Source organism: Pongo abelii, chromosome 8 (genome assembly GCF_028885655.2).
Source record: "Pongo abelii isolate AG06213 chromosome 8, NHGRI_mPonAbe1-v2.0_pri, whole genome shotgun sequence".
Taxonomy (NCBI): domain Eukaryota; kingdom Metazoa; phylum Chordata; class Mammalia; order Primates; family Hominidae; genus Pongo; species Pongo abelii.
Genome location: NC_071993.2, coordinates 95,723,583 through 95,743,062, shown reverse-complemented (window position 1 = coordinate 95,743,062; position 19,480 = coordinate 95,723,583). Strand labels below are relative to the sequence as shown.

The window sequence follows — 19,480 nt, the reverse complement described above, 5'->3', positions numbered from 1 at the left end:
TCCCGTTTCATGAGCAGACCAGTGGAATGCAGTGGAAGAGACCCAGGCCTCCGGCCACCCAGATTAGAGAGTTTTGTGCTGAGGTCCCTATATGGTTGTGTTAGACTGAACGACAGGCTCAAGTCTGTCTTTGTTCCTTGTTTGGGAAGCAAGTGGGAGGAGAGCAGGCCAAGGGGCTATATAACCCTTCAGCGTTCAGCTTCTCTGAACACCACCCAGTGTGGAGAAGCCCAGCCAAGCACTGTCAGGGTAAGTGGCGCCAGCCCAGGGATGTGACTTATACGTTCCAGTGACTCTTTTAATTAGCCAGTATAATAAGACATCATCTGCAGGGATTTGGCTGGGTTCACGCACTGATATTTCTGAATGAAGATTGTACTACTAAAATGATTGTAGCTTTTGGCGTTAATGATCTAACATTAAAGACAGGGCTAATATGTAGTTTGGTATGATGGAAGGGGTAGAGAAGAATATGAAAATTTTATTAATGCATGTCATCTGTAAAATGTTCATCCTAAGCAAACAGCCCAGATCTTGCAGCACGATACAGGTATGCAGGTTAGCTGTGTGCAGTAAGTTACACATTTATTTGTATTTAGGCACTGGAAACTCAGATTTATTTTTGGTTCTGATTTGGTGTAGGGATTTTTTTTCACTGGGCTGTATTTTTGGTGTAGCTAAGGTGTCTGGAAGTGGGTTTTGGAAGTGAACAGAGAATAGTTGCCTAGTCTTTGATTGTGCCTGAATTTGTGTATTCACTTCTGGGTTTCCCTGGCTCTAACTGGTAGTGTCTTTTGTTCGAAACGTATATCTCTTTTTTGTTGGAAATGTGTATATGTGACCTTACAAGTTCGGATCTACATCATTGGTCATTTGCAGCAGAGCACAGCAGGTGACCTGCTGAATTTTTCTCTGGAAAGAAAGAGGGAGGGAGCAGAGCCTGCATCTGACAGCTGTGTGTGCCTCCCGCCGGATATCTGGTTTGCATCTCTCTCAGCTTAAAGCTCCCTTCAGCCTGGTGAGGCAAGTGTGACTGTGGAGCCAGCCCTGCCATCCCAGGCTGAGTTTCACTGCAAATCAAGGCTTGGCAGCTTCAGCCCAGACTGGACTTTTCATGCTGAGATTTTCCTAGCATTTTGTGTTTCATGACTAAATATGGTTTGCGTTTCAAGACCAGTGAGCTGGGAACTGTACTGTTCTTTCCCCTCCCATCAACGACTCATTTTTGGCACAAGGCGCACTCTAGTCAGTTGGAGCAAACCCCCTGACCCGGGTGCAGTTCCAAAAGCAGACACTGAGCGTGTTTTACCTAATTAGGAAATGCTTTGCTCCAAACCGAACTGCTCATTCAGGTTAGAGAGGAGCTGTAAACCACTGAGCTGACTCTTTCCAGGGACACAGTGACTTCTTCAATGACAGTGCTCCTTTTGGACATTATAACATTCCTCCTAGATTTTCTTTTTCTTTTTTTTTTTTTTTTTGGCCAAGTAAAAAACATTTTTCTGCATTCTTGCTGATGCTGAAAGCCAGTCTACTTTTTCTGAGTATAGTCAACCCCTCCTCCCAAGCCATCACTGCCCAACAAAACAGTTATTAAAAATATACCGGCATTCATGGTAACCATACCTTCCCATTTTCAGAGACCATCCTAATTTGAAATGTTTTATCCTCTTTTCAGCCCTTACTTTTGATTTGGAAAATGCACTTAGCACAACCATAGAGTGCCTGCTTATCCCCTGGGGCTGGCTGCTTCTGACAGATACCCCAGGCTCTTAGGCTTCTTCCCTTTTGTCTCCTTTATAGTTCTCGCCTCTTTTCTAAAGCTTCTTAATCTGCTATGAGGGAAGCCAAATCACAGGAAAGCCAAGATAATTCAGCATCTGGAAAGGGAAAAGAAGGGTGGGAAAGGAAAAGGCAAGCCATTCATGAGTCCCATGTCCATTCTTGCGAGTGGAATCCACACATTGATTATTTTTATTCTAAGCCTGGAGCAGTGTGGAAAGAAAGCAAAGGTTAGAAACAAAGAGATCTGGATAATGAAAATAATCACACAGTGATAGTAATAATAATCATGATAAAATTAGTATTTATTGAGAACTTAGAGCATCTCTGCTGCAATAAATTATTTTAAACACTTTAAAAAATCCAATCTCCATAAGAACTCCATGAGGTATGTCCTGATATCATTACTGTTTTATAGTAAGGAAATTGTGGTTTAGAGATGTTAAATAACTAAAATCACACAGCTTTTAAGTGTTGGAGCCTGGACTCAAATCCAGGCAGTCTGACTTCAGAGTCTAAGCTCATAATCACTGTGATCTGAAATCTTCGTTGTCCTAAATGTATCAGTTCAAGGCTCTTGGACAAGTCACTTCAACTCCTTAAGCCTTGGTTTCTTTGTCAGTTGAAGATAATATTACATGCCTTGACTTTAAAATATGCCATCTCAATTGCAGTTTTATGTTCTTTGCAAAGAGTTATTTTACATGAAGCACTGCTAAGGAAGTTTTAGGCCTTTGGCAAGATGTAGGTTTGATTTTGTGGGAATGTTTTGGCAGAACTCCAACTCTGTAATCGCTATTTTATTTCCCTACTTCTCAGATGTTTCCTTAAAAGAACTGCCTTTTATATATGGATTTGGAGGTGCAATCAGTTCACCCATTTAAAAGAAGAAATTTTCTCAATTTGAAATCCTAATTGAGATCTCAATGCCAGGCAGATAACTCTGGGTGTCCTTCTCTTAACGGAACATTTCGACCTAATTGTGATTAGAAAAGTGGAAGAGATCTTGAACTGGAAGCCAAGGGGTGGCTAAAGAGTACCTGATGTCTGGCTGGAGCTCTGCCTCTAATGCCCTGCGTGCCCTTGAGCAATCACTTCCTGATTTTCTTATTTGTGAAAATGAGAGCATTAGATGAAAATGTCCTCTAATATGCCTTCAATTTCTCAAATTTGTAAGTTGATATGCTGCTCCAGCCTTTGTAATTTTATGAAAGGATCCAAGTATAAGATCCAAGTATAAAATGGGTTATTTAAAATTTTGTTTTATTACCAAAGAAATACACATTCAATATAGAAAATTTAAAAAACATGACAGAACCATGGGAAAATAATTAAAAACACCTACAAAACCCACCACTTCATAATAACCCCAGTCAACATCTTGGTAAATATGATTAATCTTTTTGCAATGCATAAAAAATACATTTTTAATGAGACTTACAATGTTACTTTTTCTAACCTATTACTATTACATAAGAACTACCTTTTGCTTATCCTCTTACTCTACCTTTTTAATGGCAGTAAAGTATTCTACCATATGATATATAATCCATCAGGCTCACCCTCACTTGTTGGACTGTTAGCTTAACAGTGACTTTTATTAACGGTGGATAATTGCAGCCCCTAAAATTTAAAGCACCTTCTCAGAAAATTTTATTTCAAAGCTTCTCTGAGGCTAAAGTAAAAGTCCTCATGATTCAAAAAGATTTTTCCATTAAACACTTGACCATTTTAACATTTCTAAATTTTTACATGCTGCCTCTCCCTCAAAAATCTAGCTTTTTGAAAAAATTTCAAAAAGGTATAGCATATCTAGAAAAATGTGCATTTGAGTTGATACAGACAGGAAAATCTAGATGCTTATTTAACATAAGGTAGGCAACTTGTCTCTGGAAAGATCTGGTCTCAGAGTCTGGAGTTCCCATCTGTGCTCTGCAGTTTGTTTATTCATTTACTGGCTTGGTCCACCTTTAAAGTGCTCACGAGAACACATGATATGCCGGTCACTACACTAAGGTTGTATAAACATAGAAGTCAGAGTCTTGGAAGTCAGAGTTTCACCTTACTGAAAGCTTACAGTGTAACTAAAGTACTTCCAGATATGTGCTATATTAGATAAGGGTCAGGGGATAGCACTAGGAGAATAGAGGAGGGCCCCCAAACCCAGCCTTGGAGGTGGGAGTTGTCAGGGAAGTGCCACAAATGCTCAATTACAGCTGAGGCTGCTTCCTGCCTGTTTTCTATAGAATCCTGTGAAGCAGCTCCAGCTATGTGTGAAGAAGAGGACAGCACTGCCTTGGTGTGTGACAATGGTTCTGGGCTCTGTAAGGCCGGCTTTGCTGGGGATGATGCTCCCAGGGCTGTTTTCCCATCCATCGTGGGACGTCCCAGACATCAGGTGAGGAAAATTATGATTGGAACATAAAAGGACACAGATTAGGTTCCTCTGTGTCCACGTTTATCCACAGATTGTCTATCTCTTTCTGCCCAGAAGTTATGTAACCTTGTTAAAAATATACCTCTGATGATTAAGGTCCAGGAGTAAATGCCAATTTCACATACAATGTAGACAGATTATCTGATGGGCGTCTATCAGATACAAAGTCTGCCCCTTTTTCATGTGTCCTTGTTGTCTAAATATAGTCACTATCATCATCATCATCATCAAAATCATTTCATCACCATCAGAAATGCTTATACATTATCCTGATGTATACGAAAGCTACTGTTTGGAAAGAAACTAAAATAAAAGTCAGGTCACTTAACCACACAGAGCTGATGTTAGATGAAAGCAAGCATTGATACCAAATGCAATTTTACATAATATTAGCTGTCAACAAAATATATTTGGACAGCCACATGGTAATTTTACACATTATGTGTAAACAAGGTATTGGTGGCATCATATGGTAAAAACTCGGTAATTTCATCTCAGAAATTCTCCTTCACATCAGAAATGTAGTTTGTGCATTGAGGCTATCTGATTGATGTTTATGCCTCTCTGCTTGGGATATATTCACAAGAATAAATAATAGAAACCTCTCCCAATGAATGCAGTCTGTCTGAATTCATTGATCTTTATGTAGTGGAGATACTCTGCACAAGCCGCTATTTTATGGGTCCATAGTAGCCATGGCTGTTTTGTAGTTCTAAAATAGTCACTCCAGTGCAATTTAAAATCTAGTAACAATAATTTTTTAAGAACTTCACCTTAGTGATTTTTTTTAAATGCAGCTGACTAATTTAGGCAAATGTCTTCACAGTTGATTGGTATGAACTTATCCATTAGAAATCAAGCTTCAAGTGGTTATTTGTAGATGCAATGGTTTTGCTTATAATAGTTAGAAAATAATGCTCATATTCTTTTGGGTAGGTGATGACTTTAAAAGTACAGTTTAAAGGATTTATAAGACACAAAATGCCATTTAACAAATATGTAAAATTGTATACATTCTTTCAACAAATAATTATTGAGTGCCACATATGTGCCATGCAATTTGCTATAGTGATGGACAAGACAGACATGATCTCTGCCCTAAAAAAGCTCATCAAGGAACATAGGAGATAAAAATACAAAGTAAAATTGACTTTCCCCCAACATCTCCTGTTATTTGGAGGCAATTCAGGTATTTTTCCAATCAACTACAGAATGTTCCTTAAGAGCATAGTGGCAATGAGACTTAATATGTTTATTGTTGCTGATAATCAGAAGAGGAAGTTTCCATCTCAATGATTTAACCTTTCGTGGCTTGGCTGTAATTGATTCACAAGTTTTGGGAGATGCTGACTCATAATGTGTTGAACCTTTTTAGGGGGTGATGGTGGGAATGGGACAAAAAGACAGCTATGTGGGTGACGAAGCACAGAGCAAAAGAGGAATCCTGACCCTGAAGTACCCAATAGAACACGGCATCATCACCAACTGGGACGACATGGAAAAGGTATGGGAGGTTTGCTGCAGCTTGGGCCCTCAGGATGCATAATCCCTGTGTTCTCTGATAAGGAACACCACACTACTGCTGCGGAAATAACTGGCTCACATTGCTCAACTGTACTTTTACTTGTTAATGTTCATTCTGGCTTATTACCCATTGAAAAAAAAAATCCTTGCAGCCATAAAAAGTGATGAGTTCATGTCCTTTGTAGGGACATGGATGAAGCTGGAAACCATCATTCTCAGCAAACTATTGCAAGGATAAAAAACCAAACACCGCATGTTCTCACTCATAGGTGGGAATTGAACAACGAGAACACATGGACACAGGAAGGAGAACATCACACACCGGGGACTGTTGTGGGGTGTGCGGAGGGTGGAGGGATAGCATTAGGAGATATACCTAATGCTAAATGACGAGTTAATGGGTGCAGCACACCAACATGGCACATGTATACATATGTAACAAACCTGCACGTTGTGCCCATGCACCCTAAAACTTAAAGTATAATAATAATAAAATTTAAAAAAAAGAAAAGAAAAGAAAAAAAAATCCTGAAATGTTTCTTTAAAAAAAATTCCCTTGCCAGGCACGGTTGCTCACACGTGTAATCCCAACACTTTGGGAGGCCAAGGTGGGAGGATCGCTTGGCCCAGGAGTTTGAGACCAGGCTGGGTAACATAGTAAGATCCTGTCTCTACAAAAATTAAATGAAATTAGCCAGGCATGGTGGCACACACCTCAGTCCCAGCTACTTGAGAGACTGAGGTGGGAGGATCATTTGAGCCTGGGATATGGAGGCTGCAGTGGGCCAAGATCCTACTCCAGCCTAGGTGACAGAGTGAGATCCTATCTCAAAAAAAAAGAAGAAAAAAGTGCTGCAGGGCACAGTGACTCACACCTGTAATCTCAACACTGGATCACTTGAGGCCAGGAGTTTGAGACCAGCCTGGGCAACATAGCAAAACCCTATTTCTACTTAAAAAAACAAACAAACAAAAAAGTTTAATTAACAGCGTGTGGTGGCATGCAACTGTAGTCCCAGCTACTCAGGAGGCTGAGGTGGTAGGATCATTTGAGCCCAGGAGTTCGAAGCTGCAGTGAGCTGATCATACCATCAGCTGTTGCACTCCAGCCTGGGCAACAGAGCAAGACTCTGTCTCTAAAGAAAAGGAAAAAAATGTCCTTGCCTATTAGGGTTTATTAACTAATTAGAGGGTGACAGTTCTGTAGATGAGAAGAGTAGCCCTTTGCCACTGCAGGGAATTAATCATCTGTTGCTCATGTCAACTCAGTTGCCCTCCTAGGACAAGCAGTGCATGAGCAGCAGCTCAGAGAATAAAAACCCTCCTTTCATTCTCATCAGGGGCTGCATGGTTATCCCTCTCAGTGCAATACAGCTAAAGGGGCTTGAAATGCTGGGAGTAGCCTTAAACAGCCCATTCTTGAAAGGTTTTCATTAACTCACTCTAAACATCTAAATTAAAAATGTTTTTGTTTTCACTATAGTAAATAGGAGTGTAACATTGCAGATTTGGTACATTTCTGAATGCCTCTCCACATACTGAAGCACAATAGCCACTGAAAAAAGCTATACGATACATATTTTAAAAATTATTTACCTGTGTTGCATTACATGAGGCCTTATCTCCCAGACACTTATAAAAGAGCTAATGAGAAGAGCTAAATTCTAAGATTTTGATGTTTGGTCATTAAACATTACAGACACCAGTGATCAGAGAAAAACAGAAGAAATAATGAGAAAGTGACATAAAAAATTTTAAATGCAGCAAGATATATCAGAATCATAACATCTGGCCTTTTATGTATCTATCGGCTCACTACTACTACTACACACACAATTTATCACTTAAAAGAAAAATACATAATGTTGTTAGAATTAATCAGCAGTAATGCTCCAAGCTCTATCTTTCTACAAAAATTTCATATCAGTAGGTTTGCTTAATTGAGGATTCTAGATTTGGTAAGATTGCAGTTTGCACAGAGAAAAAGATATCAATATCAATAGGAAAATATTCTTTTAGAATTTCTCCATGGAGCTGACAACATCTTAGAATGTATCCTCCTAGAGAGAGACTATTGGGACAAAAAACTTTCCTTATTTCTAAAATTTAAATTCAGAGTATCTTCTGGTGGGGGTGAAGAGAAAGAGAGAGAAGGAGAAGGGTTGCTTGCTGTGACTGGAAGGATTTTTTGAGCAATCTGCTGCTTTCACTCCACTAAAGAAACAAAACTTTCTGAAGTTTCATTTCCCTTCTATAAACCACAAATCCAAAACAAAAGAAAGTGGAATAAGATAATCTTTAAAGCTAATCTTGCTTTTGCTAATTTATAAGCTTTCACCAGCAGTTCTCGTTTTGCTCTGTTTTGATTTTGGGTGACTCTCATATTCCTGGCTCTGGTGGAGAATTTTCATGCTTTTAAAGATTAATTAATTTAGTCCTTTTTGCAATGGTTTGTTCTTTTCGGCATCTAGGAATTAAAGAAAGTGCTGTACCATAAAGCAAATGTAGTTATGTCCAAAGTACCTTCGCATAGACACACTATACACAGGTGTGGGCCTTTTGGAAACACCTGAAGGCCAAATGTCTGACTGTGAGTGGAAGATCCAGAGTGTGCTGATAGAGGAAACTTTTCTCATCCCTCGAGAGCAAAGAGGATGATGGAGGCAAGAGTCAGGGAGCCCTGTTCTCTTCTTCACGTACACTGCAAAGGGCAACTTCTCTAGAAGCATTAAAAGTGTCAATTAGGTTTTCAAGTAAGCGTCACTTATTCATATATACATTCACTTGTCTTTTCATTTACAAAATTAAATCATTTTCCCATGAACATTAAAATGGGAAGAGAGAACAAAGAAAATAGAGTTGAATAATAATAACACTGATTCTGGACCAGACACTGGGCTGAACAATAACTTGAGGGTTACCTTATTTATTTGCACAAAGACCCAATGAGGTACACACTAATTATTTTCATCTCCTTATTACCAATCATGAGACTGAAGCTGAGAAGGGTTAAAAACTTGCTTAAGCTCACACAACTAAGAAGTGTCCGAGTTGGGCTTTGAACCCAAGTTTTGATCAAGGGTTGTGCCCTTAACCACTATACCATCCTGCCTCGCAGATCTGGGTTAGGGATTCTGCTCAGTCACTTAGTAGATGTGAATCCTTTTGGAAGGTACCCACACACTTTGAGCTTCAGTCTCTGCATCTATAAAACCATGGACACATGCATGAGTACTTGTAGCATTTCCTTTGGTCTTGGTTTCAAGTAGCTTCTGGTCCCTTTTTGGGAAATGCAGGACCTCATGACAGCACATCATTGTGTTTCTCCTCTGTTTCCCAACTCACTAGATCTGGCACCACTCTTTCTACAATGAGCTTCGTGTTGCCCCTGAAGAGCATCCCACCCTGCTCACGGAGGCGCCCCTGAACCCCAAGGCCAACCGGGAGAAAATGACTCAGGTAAGTATGCTACCCCAGCACACAACACTTTGGGGTCTGGGGAAAGTTCTATTAGAAGGAGGCTATGCAGGACAGCAGAGAGAAGGCCGGAGCTAGGAGTCCACCAACAGACTGACAGCCTTCAGTGAACTCAGGGATCCCAAAGGACAGGAACAGCTTGAAAGTACTTGCATCCTTCCTGCAACGACCAGCCCTTTGCCTCCAAAAGCAATAGGAAATTTAAAAGATTTCATTGAGAAGGGGACACGTTTAAGTTAAAATGTCTAAGGAGAAGTCACTTCAAAATGTAGCATCACATACAATAGGAATTTGGGTTCTAGAGTCAGACATATCTAGGTTTGAAAACTGGATCTGCCACTTACCAGTTATGTGATCTTAAAGAACCCCATTAATTTCTCAGAGCCTCAGTTTCCTTGTCTATAAGTTGGGAGTAATATTAATACTATCATTTTTCAAAGGATTAATGTGAACATTAATGAGGTGAAATGACAGATGTGTATCATGGTTCCTAATAAACATCCAAAAAATAATAGTTACTATTGTCATTATTAATATTTGTTTGAAGCTAAAGACCTCACAATAGAATCCCATCCAGTCCACCAGACAGAGCTCTGAGTTTTCTAGTTTGGATGAGCTATTAAATAACAACATCTAATGTCAATTCTATACTTGTTATGGTCAAGTACTAGGCTCAGCATTTTACATTCATTGTCTCTTTAAGTTCTAGCAATGTGAAGCAGGAACTATGATTATATTGATTACACAAATGAAGAAATTGAGGCTCAGATACATTAAATGATTCTCCCAGGGTCACATAGCTAGAACTGGCAGAGCCTGGGATTGATCCACAATCTTCCAGCATTGAAGAATCATAAATGTAAATAACTGCAAGGCCTTTTCCTCAGAAGGGCTCCTGGTGCTTGCACTAACCCACTAGCACTTGTTCTCCACAGGGGAACATCTGTGGGCCTGGGAATCACTGCGTGTCACAAGAGATGTTGCTTCTGATGAGTTATTGTTCCTGTCAGTGGTGTGAAGGCAAAAAAAAAAAAATGGTTGGAAATTATGGCTCGCTAGCAAATGATGTCAGACATTCTGGTTAATAGAGGAGGAAGGGTCTTACAGATGGAGAAATGAAGACCCACGGACATCTCCTGATGCACAAACTTCTCACAAGTGACCTGGAGGGGCTTGGTTCTCATCTTGTCCCTGGACTGCACCAACTGGGGCACTGACATTCTATGTGGTCCTCTATTACCGGTGGGCCGGTCCTGTCTTCCAGGAATCAGGGCCTCTCCCACTGCAACCAGAATGGCCTCAGATTCTAGGGTTAGCATTGACCCAGCAACTACATAAAAAAGTGGAATAGATTAAATAGAACTTCAGGCAAATCACAGAAATGGGGCTAATCCTAGCCAGCCTGAGCTTCAGATTTAAAAGTTCTCTTTCTTTATACCAGAGAAATCAAAACCTGGATGTTGTCTTCTCTTTTTCTTCTGGCTTTGACATAGTTAACAAGCCCTAGGATGTCTGCACTGGAAAAACGGGAGATCTCATTTAGTCCAAACTCCTCCTCTGTTTATAGTTAAGAGACCTGGAATGAAGCCACTATTAATCAACTATTAGTTTGGTGACTATTAGTCAAAGCCAGGACCAGAGCCAGAAGCTAGATTTTCCTTTCCCCTGGCCAAACCTTGTGTGCACACTTCTTCTTCCCCTCCCCACCCTGTCAGGCCATTGATGTGATGGCTCCCCATTCACACCTTCATTTCTCCTCTTTACGTGACCAGGGCTGTTCTGAACCTCCTTACTTTGGCCTCCTCTGCCCAGAACAAGTCAGGCCCCTCTGCATCCATCAACCAGGTGTGCTCTCCTGATCATTCTTTGTCAGATGGGCACCTTCACTAATTCAGCTCTTTGGATTGCTTTGCAGATTATGTTTGAGACTTTCAATGTCCCGGCCATGTATGTGGCTATCCAGGCGGTGCTGTCCCTCTACGCCTCTGGACGCACAACTGGTAGGTGGCTGGGAGGGACAGGAAGCTGGTCGGAGTACACTGCCAGAGATGGGATTGAATGGTCATTAACACTTGGGGGTGACGGACTGGGGTTGAGTTAGAATGGACATGGCTGAACCCAGCCCTAAAAGATCTTCTTCTCGTGTTCAAAATAAGCCCTTGACCTCATATTTCTAGCAGAACTTTTTTCTACTGTTTTCCTCTTCCTGTTCTTTCCTTTTTTTCATTTTCCCCGAGCCCTGTCCCACCTCACCTCTCCTATCACATGCCCTGTTTTCTCTTTTTAAAGAAGAAGCTCGGAAATTCCCTCTCCCCCAAGGCTTCCCTCTACTTGACCAGCAAGTAACCACATGCCAGCTGCCATGGTGACTTATCATGCCCAACTGTCTCCCAGGCATCGTGCTGGACTCTGGAGATGGTGTCACTCACAATGTCCCCATCTATGAGGGCTATGCCTTGCCCCATGCCATCATGCGTCTGGATCTGGCTGGCCGAGATCTCACTGACTACCTCATGAAGATCCTTACTGAGCGTGGCTATTCCTTTGTTACTACTGGTGAGGCTTGTGGGAGATAAGGGGGAGAGGGGAGCAGTGTGTTGCTCAGTAACTTCCAGGACCATCCTCACTATCCAAGGAGATGATGGGATGAAGATTTGCAAATGGCAAGGCCTGGCTCTAATGCACAGAGCAAAGCACATCTTTCTTTGCTATGTGAAGTTGCAAAATGATTACACTATTTCCTTGAGGAGAACAGTTATAGACACCCAGTGTTACGCATTAGTCAGTGTTGTATAATTGATCTTTTTTTAATCTCCTCCATTAGCAAATAGAAGAAGATTGTGCAGAGACTGAAGATGGCATGGTGTGGTGATTGGCAGGAGACATTGTGATAGGACTCGAGTCCCAACTCTGCTACTCAGTAGCTCTGTGAGCTTGGACAAGTTAACCAATAATAGTCTGTTTATTTGTAAAATGGGGATAATAATAGATCCTACATCACATGATTGTTATGAGTATTAAATGGAAGAATGCATGTGGAATACTTGACATAGAGTAAGCATTCAATAATTGTTAGCTATTAACAGTGATACATATTAATAGCTAACACAGTGACATATGTGTATTCAGATTCTAAGCCGGTGCACCCAGTCCTCCCTCACAAGAGGAAAGTGTCAGCATTGCCAGAAGCATGGTATGTCCTCAGTGCTGGTGGCTCCAGCTACCTGTCCTTCCCTTAGCAATTTGGTATTGTCCAAACATTTAGGTTTCTGAACATGCCTGAGGCTTATTTTATGCTCCGAATTTGAGGCTTGAAACTTGAACCCTGCCAATGTTAAAGTCTCCACTTGCAATATGAAGTTGAATAATTGCATTCCTCCTCTGCTCCCTACAAAGAATCCCAAGATGCCTCTAAAAGGTTCCTAGAGCCTCAGATATAATTAATAGCCTAGAACTTCAGAGAGCAGAAGTCTGAAAGGTCTCTGCCTGCCCACTTCTTCCATATCTCATTCAGTATGCACCGCTGAAACCTTCTGGACTAGGCCTGGTCCTGAGACAGCACCACCTCTTTCCTGGAGGGTGAGAAATGTGCCAAAGGTTTGAGTTGCTATCTACTGGCCCAGACAACAGGATCTCAGACTTTTTGAAAATTGTGAGGCCCCTGAGGAGCTGATTCAGCATAAGATATCCTGGTTAACTGAAAATACAATATAACAAACTTTCTGTTATAAAATAGTTATAACACAGAGTAGTTATCCTGCCCACTCACCCCAAAAAATGTTATGGTACAAAAGGATCCCCTACTGTGTGCCTTTCTCTAGCTAGCTCATTTTATTCTTGTTATGCATTTCCCAGACAACGCATGCTGAGGGCCTGCTATGCGTGAGACACTGTGCTAGGAACAGAGGTGGTTCCCTGGTGGCCCTACTATGTCATTATCATTGTGGATTTTGGATTGCAGAATATTGAACTGACACATTTTTTGATGGCACATGTCTTGAGGGAGAGACTGAAGTAGGGCAGGTGAATCTTTACCACCTGTGCAGACCCTAATGTTTGCCACAATGTTTGTATCTGGTTGACAGCTGAGCGTGAGATTGTCCGGGACATCAAAGAGAAACTGTGTTATGTAGCTCTGGACTTTGAAAATGAGATGGCCACTGCCGCATCCTCCTCCTCCCTTGAGAAGAGTTACGAGTTGCCTGATGGGCAAGTGATCACCATCGGAAATGAACGCTTCCGCTGCCCAGAGACCCTGTTCCAGCCATCCTTCATCGGTAGGCAACGAATGCCCTTTTCCTGGGAAGGGGAGTCATTGTCTTCTTCCGTATCAAGCCAGCCTCCAGAACATGGAGACAAGTGATGGTTGCCCCAAGATCAAAAGCATTTCTAAACCAGAAAAAGGGAAAGTGCCACATTTTCAAGGTGACAAGACATAATGAGGCCAGGAAAGAGGTTTTCTTCCTAAGAAAACACTATCTATGTTGCAGTTAAGCCCAAAGCATTCATGGTGTATAATGAAAGAATTAAATAATGCCTGTGCTTTGGAGACAGTGGAAAGGGTAGCAAGGGTGTGCTGAATTCTGAGAATTTGGGAATGCTGGGGGAGAGAAAAATAGAAGAGCACTCAAAGTGAGTCTGTTCCTACATTCACGTTGTCTTGGAGAGACAGGTTTGCATAGTTGTTTACAGAGGCAGGCTCTGAGAGGGGTGAGCCTGGGTTTCAGTCTTAGTTCTCTTGATCTTGGGAAAGTTACTTAACCTTCCCAACTTGTCTCCTCATGTATAAAGTGGAGACTGTAATATTACTTATGTCCTAGGATGGCTGTGAGAATTACAGGAGATAGATAAAGAGCACTTAGCCCACTGCCTGGCAAAAGCAAGCATTCAATAATTATCAGATATCACTAGTAATTAATAATCAGGTAGTGCTATTGTTAATGTTATCATTACATCACAGCACTGCAGAAGATGAAAGGGCACTTAGAGGTTTTTTGACAACAGCTGCATCAGAAATTAACAAAAGTCCAGACCCCCACCCCCACCCAAAAAAAATGTTAGCAAGATTGGAAAAATGAGCCTTTGTCTAAATAGAATACAAAATTTCCCTGATAATCCAGCCCCATTAGCTTTGGGGGCTGGGGCAGATGCAACGTAGCTGTTAAATGGAGTCCTGGGAGGGCTCTGAAGAGTTGCTGCAACATTGGCTCAGCGTGGAAGCTCTGCAGGGAATCAGAAGGCTTCACCCCTTATTTAAACCACATGGAGTGAGTAGTGAGTCTATTAAAAAATCAGTGATACCTGTTGTAGCCCGCACCTCAGGATGCTGCAGCAGGCCTTCCTCATTAGAAGGGAGGCAGGAAGACATAGAGCATAACAAGGCCCTTTGGTCTCTCAGACAGGTGGTTCCTAGATTATTATGTCTTCCCAGCCTCAGTCCACTGCAAGATCATCCAGATGTTCAAGTCTGGTCTTCCATGTCTAGCCTGGGTTTTACTCTCCACTTAAGGACCATGGCCTGTATCTCTTTTCCAGGGATGGAGTCTGCAGGCATCCATGAAACCACCTACAACAGCATCATGAAGTGTGATATTGACATCAGGAAGGACCTTTATGCTAACAATGTCCTATCAGGGGGCACCACTATGTACCCTGGCATTGCCGACCGAATGCAGAAGGAGATCACGGCCCTAGCACCCAGCACCATGAAGATCAAGGTACTGTTCAGTGACAGACCCGGTGGCAATGCCGCCAGCAGTGTCAGCCCTATAACCACAGATAAGAACTCTTCAGAGACTGTATTTTGGTGACATACAATTGTGGGTTTTAGGGGTAGGTAGTGGACACAAATCTCATATTTTACAGGATGTAAGTCAATCCAGTTCATGAGAAAAATTGAGTGACTTTATACAAAATTTGATCTCTATTTATCCTTGTCTATCAGCTACTTTCAGTAGCTGCAGTCAAGGTCAACAGAGCTCTCCACATGCTCATATCTCTTTAAAATACGCATTTTGTTGTTTTTCTCGACACAAAAAATAGTGCATCATGCATGTAACACATTTTTTAAAAATACAGATGACCTAGACTTATTTCTGAAGAACTTCAAACACTGTAGATTTAGGAGGAGCTTATACTCTTCTTCCACTACTAACCTCAATCCTGTGGCCGGGAATTCAAATTTTATCCTCATTGCTCTGTCTAGCACATCTTTTGGTACAGGTTCTCAAAAGCACAGAATGACTCCAGGATGACCAAGCTCAGTCCCTGAGCCACCCAGGACCCCTGTATGTGGTGCGAATGTTGAGCCCTAGTGAAGGGAACTCAGGGATTAAATGGAGATAATTCTTTGGAGGCAAACTTAACCTGTGGCTGGTCACTTCTCAAAGGCTATTAGCACTCTCTGAAGTCAGAAGGCCACACTTGGGACCCTGTGACCCATGTCACAGTAAGTAGAGGGGCAATTCTAGTGCAGTTCACACACATGGGTATTTAAACAAATTCTCTTCTTTTTGCACTCCCTTCTGTTTTTTAGAAGGAGTATGCAGCTAACACTAGAGAGTGTGCTAGACTGAAACATGCACACTTTCTCTCTCCATGATAGGCTCTGGCTAGTCCTGCCCTAAAAGACTTCAGCATGAGAGAAGAGAGACTGTTTTCCAACAGGGTTTTGTTTCTTGGATGCCGTTTTGATCAGCTCTTACCCCACTCTTACTTCCACACCAGAGGGAGGTGAATGAAGCCAGCAGCTGGGCTCACTACAGAGTTAATCTCATAAGGGTCGATAACAGAAAGAGGCTATTGCTAGAGTTGGGCAGTTCCTAGTTCTCTAAACTTGGTTTCTTGAATAGAAATGAATGTGAAATTCTGGGCCATGATGTAGTGAGATAGTATAGAGAACCAAGAAAAACCTGGGACGATAAGATGATAACATTTGGTGAAAATGAAACTGGATGAGGGACCTATGGGAACTCCCACAGAATTTGTCATAGGCTGTTCTTGCATTGCTATAAAGAAATACCTAAGACTTGGGTAATTTGTAAACAAAAGAGGTTTAATTGGCTCACAGTTCAGCAGGCTGTACAGGAAGCATAGCTCTAGCATCAGCTTCTGGGGAGGCCTCAGTCTCAGAAAGCTTCGAATCATGGTGGAAGGCGGAGCAGGGGCAGACGCCTCACGTGGCAAAAGCAGGGGCAACAGAGAGGGCAGCGGTGGGGGGAGGGTGCCACACACTTTGAAATAACCAGATCTCATGTGAACTCAGACGGAGAGCTCACTTATCACCAAGGAGATGTCCTAAGCCATTCATGAGAGATCCACCCCTGTGATCCAAACACCTCCTACCAGGCCCCACCTCCAACACTGGGGATTACATCTCAACATGAGATTTGGAGGAGACATCCAAACTATACTAAATTCTTTACAACTTTTCTGAAAATCTAAAATTGTTCCAAAATAAAAAGGTTATTTTTAAAATCAAACCAAAACAAAAAACCACCTGGGAGAACCCAGGTTTGAATATTAGATCTGACACTAATATAACCGGTGTTACCTGGGCCAGTTACTTAAACTGTCTCAGCCTCTGTTTCCTCATATGTAATATGGGAGTAATTTAAGACTTATTCTTCAAGATGTTTATGAGAATCAAATGAGATAATACATGTAAAATGCTTAGCATAGTGTCTGGCATATAATTACATGCTCAGTAAATATCAGTACTTTGTATTAAGAAGTAAATGCTCAAGCAGCGCTCAGAAGATAAAGACTAAACTGGTTAGCCACAGTTTTCACTGTTCTCTGTGCCTAAACCATTCATTTATTTAAGAAACATGAGCACGCCTTGCAGGTTAGGCCTGTGCACTGGGAAAGGCCAACCAGTGCAGCTTAAGAGGCACCTATTGCAAGAGAATGTCCCCAGCAGGGGACCCTGAGTCCCCCAATGTTAAACAGAGCATCTGGGTGAAAAGTGGTAGTTCACTTCACCACATGGAAACACATTTGTATAGTAAGTCCTAGCACAATTAAAACTTCTCCTTTGAATAGGCTAGGGTTTGTTTCTACAGAAAGTGTGTCTTGTTGAATTCTGAGGCAGAGTTCATGGAAATCAGAGGCATTGCTAGGGTTCTTAAGTGGGGGCCATGGCTGGATTTGGAGCCAGCTCTCAGTTTGCTCAATAATGTGGTCGAGGAGTTACAGATGAGAAAAACGAGTGCTTACTGAAGAATTTCTAAATCCGTGGCTCCCTCTGGCGGTCCTGCCAAGAACATGACACAATTAGGACACAATTGGCATCTAACACACAAGGCTGTGTCCCTGCTGAACAGGAAACTAGGCCATGGTAGAACATCCAGGCTCTGTCCTACGGCACTAACGACTGCACTAATGATGACATTAATGACCCTTCTTTTTCATCTTGACTGACAGATCATTGCCCCTCCGGAGCGCAAATACTCTGTCTGGATCGGTGGCTCCATCCTGGCCTCTCTGTCCACCTTCCAGCAGATGTGGATCAGCAAACAGGAATACGATGAAGCCGGGCCTTCCATTGTCCATCGCAAATGCTTCTAAAACACTTTCCTGCGCCTCTCTGTCTCTAGCACACAACTGTGAATGTTCTGTAAAATTATGCTTTCAGTTCTTTTCCAAATCATTCCTAGCCAAGGCTCTGACTTGTTACCTATGTGTTTTTTAATAAATCTGAAATAGGCTACTGGTAACTTCTTGCGTTGGCCTCCGATCAATACCCGACTGAGATCATTTGTTAGGTTGACCTCACCCGTTACAGGATGGCTCCCTCTAGTGGTCCAGCTGAGCACATGGCAATTAGGATGGATATGTTTCTCAGGCAAAGGGTAGAATCACATTACCTAAAGTGGGGAGCTGCACTTCGGTTCTGTAAAGAGGAATAATTTGAGAATACACTGGAGATTTTTTAAAATAACATGGATTAAAGTGTATCAATGGGATAATCTACAGTACCTCACAACTTGCAAAGTGATTATATTACTTTACACTCATAACCCCAGTACTGGTAACCTGATGGGTGAAAAGAAAATAATTACACACACACACACGTATATATACATATATACACACATATGTATGTATGTGTGTGTAGATATATATGTATGTGTATATATATATATATATGTGTGTGTGTGTGTATATATTAGAGATAAGGTCTCACTCTGTCGCCCCGGCTGGAGTGCAATGGTGTAATCATAGCTCATTGCAGCCTTGAACTTCTGGGCTCAAGAAATTCTCTCCTCTTGACTTCCCAAAATGCTGGAATTATAGGCATGAACCGCTGTGCCTATATATCTTAAAAGTCATATCTTGTATATTAAAAGTCACACACACACATATAGATACATTTCCCATACGTGTACCCATATATATGTGTGTGACTTTCAATACACAAGATATGACTTTTAATGCATATACTATGTATTAAACATATATATATATACACATACATATATACATATAGAAACAGGTGGTCTGACTTTTATGTTTATTGAGGGAAACATGGATTTTTTAAAAAACGTTGAGAAACACTGCCTTAAAATATCACTACACATCTAGACCATCTGTTTCCCTTCTCTTGATCTATCTGTCTTTGAAAAGGATACTATGGATATATTCACGCCAGAAGGAATGAGAGAGAGAACAATACTTTCCAAGGACTATTAGCATCAATCATCAGGTAAGGATTTTACACATATCATCTCTCAGCTGTTCTTCACAACTATCTGGGGAAGTATTACTATCAGCCCACTTTATAGATGAGGAGACAGAGATTGCTCTAGAAATGCAATTGGATAGGAGAGCTACCAACTTCCATTTGGCCTGAGAGGCACAAAGATATAAAAAAATACCGACCCTGCCATTCAGGGTCTTAGCCTCAGAGCACTCCTTACCCAGGCTGTTCACCATCCTCAGTTGCTCCCAAGCTGGGAGCTGCTTGCCCTCCAGTGCATAGTGTGTGTCGGCAGCCACTGGTTGTCCTGAGGAGTGAAGGTGGCTCTGTCTGTGGCAGCACCTCACTGCAGAGACCTCCAGGCCCAGGACTGAGTGTCTGTTTGGTCTAGAAAACCCGAACTCCCCTAGTCTTCTCTGGCCCTGTAACTTGCAGATAATTAGGATTAATACTACAAATAATAAGAGCTGGGATGTACTGGTGCCCACCATGACCAGAGCCTGAATCAAGCTCTCTATATTAGGATCTCATTTTCTCCTACAACAGCCCTATGAATTTGG

General features: G+C 41.7%; 2 protein-coding genes across 5 annotated transcripts in view; one reads left to right on the top strand and one right to left on the bottom strand.

Annotated features, from left to right (window-relative positions):
• The window catches only part of STAMBPL1 (STAM binding protein like 1), a 137,468-nt gene that overhangs the window by 58,349 nt on the left and 59,639 nt on the right, over window positions 1-19,480 (bottom strand). The gene's annotated exons all lie outside the window — the stretch shown is intronic.
• ACTA2 (actin alpha 2, smooth muscle) lies at window positions 209-17,934 on the top strand (the record flags this gene model as incomplete). The annotated part of the gene is given in 9 exon segments (NM_001133342.1): window positions 209-249; window positions 4,029-4,180; window positions 5,595-5,723; window positions 9,092-9,202; window positions 11,136-11,220; window positions 11,615-11,776; window positions 13,306-13,497; window positions 14,756-14,937; window positions 17,645-17,934. Coding segments are annotated over 8 exon segments (1,134 nt in total). The 3' UTR covers window positions 17,789-17,934.